Source organism: Labrus bergylta, chromosome 16 (assembly GCF_963930695.1).
Source record: "Labrus bergylta chromosome 16, fLabBer1.1, whole genome shotgun sequence".
Classification (NCBI taxonomy): Eukaryota; Metazoa; Chordata; class Actinopteri; order Labriformes; family Labridae; genus Labrus; species Labrus bergylta.
Window position 1 is genome coordinate 11899029 of NC_089210.1, and position 6907 is coordinate 11905935.

Here is a 6907-nt window from a genome sequence, read left to right on the forward strand (position 1 = left end):
GGCCTCATTTCTAGGAGGAAAAAAAAAGAGGAAATAATCATTTAGACACTTTTTATGAGATCTTCACCATTGACTGAAAAACCTTTTAGTTCACTTATCTTTAACTTTGAGCCTGTATTATATCAATTCAGTTTGCATAAAGGCTAATTATTGCAATATTATCTCTATCAAGTAAAATTATGTTTTATAGAAAAGAAAAAAAAACATTACCAACTCAGTTTAATTCTGTTTTTCTCTTTTAACTCTCACATGTAGGCTACATGAGGAGTTGCTTTCTAAACACCAATGCAAGACCTTTGGGGGAAAAAAATCTATTCTCTTAATTCCTCTCAGCTAATATGAAGCTCCTGATGAACAAATCAAAGTGGGAATCTCACAAAGTTAGAATAATTTGATACTAAAATCCGTCTAGGTTTCCCTGCTAGGCTCCATTGATGGTGTATTAAAAAAAGTATTATAAAACGAGGAAATGTCTCCACAAGTGTTCAGCTGTTGCTTTTCCTCTTTTCAAAACATGTTTTAGCAGCTCTGCTTTCTCTCTTCCTCAATAACTTTTCATTCCATCTTCTTCCTTCCTTTTTTTTTTTTTTATATCTCTTCAGCTCTCGGCTGTTTGACTTTTCCTGGCCTCCAGACTCCCGCACGCTAATTCCTAACTCCTCCTGCGCTTTGCTGTGTGTCTCCCAGCTTCACCATGTTGACCCCTAAACTTAACTCACAGAAAACACAGATCACTGCAGGTCTCTGCATTCTTTCAGCCCAGGGCCTCTTCTCTCCCCTTTGTGTATTTGTTGTCTTTAACTTTAGCACTCAGAGAGCACTTATAGATTTCTGCCCTTTGCTAATATGCTCCGCTTGCTCACAGCCACGTCTGTGAAAAAGTTAACAAGTTTGCAGGAAACAGTTCCAATCCTTTCAGAGGATTTTCAGAAGGATCTGTGCGGATTATTTTGTTTTTAATGTGATATCCTTACACAAAACCTGGAATAAAAGTATTTGATTTTTGTTATCTTAAATGTAATAAAACAGAGATAAGTTTGGAGTAAAAATTGAGGTAAAGTTGGTTAATATTTTGGGGGAAGAAAAAGTGCAAAAACAGCAGGATTTCAGTTTGTTCCACATTACTTGATACTTGGAATTATGGAGAACAAAAACACTTCCTCGAAATAAAAAGCTTAAGCTGGACTTCCCCACTACATGCTCACAGCTCTGTGCGGCGCTGTAAGGTACCTACCCTCTGACTCTGTTGGTTCTCCATTATACTCATCGGCTCTGAAAACATGGACGTCCAGGAGCTGGGTTTCTCCAACAAATTCAAATTTGATGTTTCCCACCTTCTTCAGATCATCCACCGTCAGTCCACTTTCTTCTTGCAGCTCTCTAAAAAAGGAAAACGTCTGATTAATATTGGATATTGTGTACAACTCACAGTGCACTTCACACGGGCACTAAAAGCAGAGACGACAGTGAACATCAGGGCTTCCTAGACAAGGAATCTATTTTTATTAATATATTATTCACATTTCCCATTTGGTGAATTTGTCATCAAGGTGATCACAACAAATCATTTTTATGCGACAGAGAAAAAGGGTTGTTTGTTGTTTCCTCAAATATTGATAACTGTCCAGCTTTTCTGAGGGATTAAGTTTTAATGGAGTTAAAAAAAAAAGGCTTGTGAGAATTTGCTGATTTATTGGGCCTTTTAATAGTCCTTTCACAAAGAGGAAAATAGAATGAGAACAGGTCTGACTTCCTTCCATGTTTTGGAACAAATTGTGTTGCACATGGTCCAGACTTAACATCATTTATTTTGTGGAACACGCAAAGGGCATGACCTTAAGGTGATAAAGATGAACTTTTTTTTAGTGTATGCTAAAATACAAACAGCCCCATTTATTGTGTGTTATGTTATTATCGTATGTAGAGTGGTTAAAATATATTTCAAGGCATGCCACAAAGCAAAACCAAAGCAGCAATAAAAATGTTTGTGTGCAGCTAAAACATGGCCAGTGAATATTTGTTTCTTCTTGCAAGAAATCGTCTAAAAACTGGAAGAAAATAAATCAAAACTCTTCTGGCATTGGATTGCTGCGTTTACCTTCTCGCAGCATCTTCAATGGTTTCTCCAGGTTGAACTTTCCCCCCGAACCCGTTCCACTTCCCCGCCCCGAACCCCCTCTTCTTCATGCCGAGCAGCACTCTGCCGGGCCGGACCACGAGCACCAGGGTCAGCAGCTTCGGGCTCAACATGACACCTGTCGAGGCAAGAAAACGAGACTTAACGATACAGAAACAAAAAAATGTAAATCATGTATGACGTCAACGTAGACTGTCGGGAGTTATTTTTGACTTTGCACATGCTTGCCTGTTCAATTTCTGCCCCAAAAGTATCTAAATCTGAGAAGTGACAGAAGATAAGAAGCAGTCAGTGCAGTACACAACACACACACACACACACACCGCAGGTTGAGTGAATCCCGCGCGCGGCAGTACAGATCACGTGGTGTCAGATGACGCGCTGATGCCTAAAGTCATGGCTAGGTCTAAACTACGTCAGACTGGAGTCACTCATGGCCATCACCTCATTTACAAATCAGTTAAAAGGTGTTCCCTCCAAATGTGTTCTACTAGAAACGTGTGTCTTCCTATTAAACCACCCGCCTGAATTAACTATGTCGTCCTTGTTGCATTTTATGCATTAAAAAACATAAAATATAGGAGGAATGTCATATATTTATAACAAATAGTTTTAAATTCCCTGTTGAGCAGGAAACTCATCCCAGGTAGGAAATATTGTTAACAATCTTCCATTTGGGAGACATGTTAAGGTGTTACGCAGACTCTGACCAATGGCAAGTTGTAAATTGTGTTTCTGCGCAAGCGCAGTTATGTGCACGGTACACATGACCCCGTTACAGTCAAAGCAATGTGGTGTTTTTCTTTGCAGAGGAGGTGTCTGCACTCCTCCTTGTGTTTAATGAAGAAGACGAAGAGTAAAACTCCTGCTGAGCAGCGCTGGATGCAGCGGCAGCTCAAAGACCCGTATGTCAAAGCTTCTCACCAACAACACTTCCGCTGCAGGAGCGCCTTCAAGCTGCTGGAGATAGATGACAAGTTTCGGATTTTAAAGCCCGGATACAGCGTGGTGGACTGCGGAGCGGCACCAGGAGCCTGGAGCCAAGTGGCAGTCCAGAGGGTCAATTCAGCCGGGACAGGTGAGACAGGAAGCTACGCACATGGGTGCACAAATAAACAGTGTGATGCAAAAACCAGTGCAGCAGTCTGTTACATTCAGGTGTTGTTTTAGTCTGTGATAGAGACATTGGGATCATAATTCCACCTCACTTACTGTTAAAGAAAAAAGAGCTGTGGAACTTAGAAACCAACATTTGAATGATAAAGGTCTTTGCTTTCTTAGGGAAATCTGGAAATATCTTAAAGTGTCCTATTGTATTTTCCCCATCTGCTTTTAAAATAAAACTCATAATTATTGCAGGGCCTTTGACTCATCTTATTACAAAAGTCCTAACTGCAGTCATCTGTGGTGCACATTAATAATCATCTTAAGATACCATGTGTCCAGTTCTTCAACATTTATCATAATTCCTGTTCCTCCATATTTTACAATTTGGTATTACCTTATTTGGACCAGTGCCATGTACCTATGTGTAGTTTCATGTGTATGGGATTCTTTATGTAGGCTTTCAATTAGGGAACAACTATAAAGGCTACATCAACTATTATTGCTCATAAAGGTGGATCATTTCTAAATGGTTTGATCGCCTTTATTGTCTCATCATGTTGGGACACATCATTATGTAAAAGCTTAGAATTTCTGCCCTAAATAATTAAAAAGTTGTAATCCACAGTTTATATGAATGGACGGGGAGTGGGACATACATTTTTTTTTTCTTTACACTTTTTTGACATTAAAGTTACTTTACTGAAGATATAAAATGCAGATAAGAACACTTAAATCCCTTAAATTAGAAGAATTTTAACCAATGTAACTGTTAAAATACAGAAACACTGTAAAATCAAACACCTGATAAACTTGATAAACCAGCCTTTAATCGTAAATAGTGACTGTTTTTTCAGTCTTTCTGTTCTCTCAGGCACATCTCAATTAATCCAAACCAAACTCATACAGCTTTAAAAGAACACAAGTGTTATACTGTTATCTTCTGAAAAGCTTGATGAAGAACATTTTTAAGACATTGATTCCTTTGTATGAACATGTACAAATATAACCTCTTACAGGCTTTCAGTTACAGGATGGGGCTTCAGTTATCCAAATATGAAATGCTATATTATAAAACCCTCTGCTTTGTGTGGCAGCAGGTACTCGCCTGAGTGTTTGTGTTGCATAACCACATAGCTGCGTCAGCCTGTGATGCATCAGGTATGAAGGAAGTAACACATTAACACGTTCACATCCCACAGAAACGTTCCCCTAACTGTTTGCTGCTTTGCAGACCCAGACTTGCCACGTGGTACCGTGATTGGCATCGATCTGCTGAACATCCCACCTCTGGACGGTGCCCACTTCCTGCCTAGTCATGATGTCACGGACCCCGCCACGCACGCCAAGCTGCTGGAGCTGCTCCCACACAGCCGGGCTCACGTCGTCCTCAGCGACATGGCGCCCAACGCCAGCGGTTTCAGAGACATGGACCACGAGAAACTGATCTTGATGTGTTTGTCTTTGATCGACTTGGCTGGGAAGATCCTACAGCCGGGGGGGTCTCTGCTTTGTAAATACTGGGACGGGATCCTCGCTCATGAACTCCAGGACAAACTCTCCGCTGTGTTCGGAAGTGTTCGGACTTTGAAGCCAAATGCGAGCAGAAAGGACTCAGCTGAGAGGTATTTCTTAGCTGGAATGTACAGAAAGCAAGAGAAGAGATTGTAGTTGCCTGTTTTTTTTCCACATGTGTCCCCTCAAATTAAAAATATAGATGTTTTCTGGATACTCAAGTGTGCACTGTGTTTGTTGTGGACATGGATCAAGAGGCTTACTTTATCTTTGAACAAAAGGTGGCACTGTTGAGGCATCGGTAAGCATCACAGCTGCAGGCACAAACACATCACATACTGTCGGTGCAGATTTCTTATCCCTGCAAACTTAACACAGTAGCAGCAGCGAAGCAGTAATACGTAAACGTGTGCAGGAATCACCAGAGTGATATTCCTCAAGAGCCCGTTGCTGTGTCTTCTCTCCAGTTATTGTTTGCCCCACAGTGTTTGTTCTACTGTCAGTCTGCTGTTTGCTTTCTTACAGAATGTCATTTACCAGTACTGCTTATGCTAATAATGTGCACTGCCAGCCATGTAGAAATATGTAATCATTCTCTCATTGAGGGCTTATGAAGGGAAAACCTAACACATAAGAGTCACATCCAGCATGACTAATGGGAAGTGGGATGATGCCGGAGCTTGGCAGCCTGCGAGTGTTGACTGGCTTTGCTCTCTGACAGAGGAGATATGTCCCTTTGCTTGGAAAATATCCTCAGTCATAGTAGACACATTTTCTTTTTCATATATATATATTTTTTTTTCAATCTGTGCTCAGAGAAGTCGGGCAAACAGCGTTTATGTGTTTTTTTTTATTATTGTTTTGTTTGTCTCTGTGCTCGTTCATAGTAATGTGATTCTGCTCTGACCAGAGTGCAGATCAGCTGCTAATGAAATAAGAGGCAGAGTCTTATCAGAGCTGCATTATGGAATACACATGTCATATGTGACGTCTCAGAAAATCTCAACAGGGATTCAAAGTATATATCAAACGACCTCATGTATGTAATATATTTGGACCCAGTGCATATGCAGTCTCAATGGGCCCAAAACTTCATGTGATGTAGAAATAGAAATGTTTTTCCAATATATAAATTGATATATTAATTGGACTTTTCCTCATGTATTGTACATTTGATACCTTCATTATGTCCAAGAGAAAGAGAGATGGGGGATGGCAACCTCATGTACCAAGAAGTGAATAACAACCAATTATTCATTGTGGTTCGTGTCAGTAATGGTTTAACATAAATATCAGGTATACAAATATTTCCACATAAACATGTTTGCCAGATAATACAAATACACACATTTTCCTGACTCTACACTGAACAAATGATGACATGAGTTAAAGTCAAGTAAACAAGATGCTCATCCCTCCTGCTGTATGATGCAAATGTGTCAGGATGAACGGCTTAGTTTGCTTCATTCATCAGCAAGCGGAGCTGCTAAAGCTGCACAGCGCAATTTCAGTATTCCAAAAAGAATTAGAACGAGCAAGTCGTGTTCACTCGTTTGTCTTTGGAAAGGATTTTATTTACAGCACTTTCACCTTAAATTAATTTTGTTTTTGCTCGCCTGACATGAAAGATCTTAATTACCTCAAACACATCCTCTCTCATTGCTTCAGTTTAAGATGCACAACGAGTGGACTAAACGAACTGCACCTTTTGGGGAGGGGGGGGGGACCCAACCGAGGCTTTAACAATGCTGTAGCTACAAAGAATTGTCTTTAAATGTATTGTCCTTTGCTACAGACGAGGATTACAATAGAAAGTTTTTAAAAAATGAAGCCATATGAGCATATGTTCAGAATTGTTGGGTGCCCTCCCCGTTGTTTTGGCCCCCCATTGGCGAGTTCCACTTTCCTAATCACCTTTTGCCCCTGCCATTCGCAGCTCTAAGCCTGAACAAGAGGTGATCGTGACTTTGAATTCTTCTTTGGTTCAGGAAGAACTAGAAAAAAAGAACCTCATGGAAGTTTTCTTTTTAAATTGAGGATTGGCCGTGTATCCAAAAAAAAAAAAGGAAAAAAAAGATTTCCTGGCTTTTCTTATTCAATCTGACTACATGTTCATTGTAGTTGATTTATCATTTAATAACTGGATAATCT

General features: G+C 40.1%; 2 protein-coding genes across 3 annotated transcripts; one reads left to right on the top strand and one right to left on the bottom strand.

Annotated features, from left to right (window-relative positions):
- Nucleotides 1–1234: 1234 nt before the first annotated feature.
- Nucleotides 1235–2512, bottom strand: nudt1 (nudix (nucleoside diphosphate linked moiety X)-type motif 1; the record flags this gene model as incomplete). The annotated part of the gene is given in 3 exon segments (XM_065965068.1): nt 1235–1380; nt 2099–2255; nt 2366–2512. Coding segments are annotated over 2 exon segments (298 nt in total), but the record flags the coding sequence as incomplete, so codon positions are not given.
- A 301-nt stretch (nt 2513–2813) lies between these two features.
- On the top strand, nt 2814–4972 carry mrm2 (mitochondrial rRNA methyltransferase 2). Of its 2 annotated transcripts, XM_020625664.3 has the most exons (3): nt 2814–3215; nt 4379–4402; nt 4476–4972. In XM_020625664.3, the coding sequence occupies exons 1-3, from the start codon at nt 2927–2929 to the stop codon at nt 4910–4912; spliced, it is 750 nt and encodes a 249-aa protein (XP_020481320.2). In that variant the 5' UTR covers nt 2814–2926; the 3' UTR covers nt 4913–4972. The 2 variants fall into 2 exon arrangements, with proteins under 2 accessions (XP_020481320.2, XP_020481321.2); XM_020625665.3 differs by lacking the exon at nt 4379–4402 and having other exon boundaries at nt 2857–3215.
- The last annotated feature ends 1935 nt before the right edge of the window (nt 4973–6907 follow it).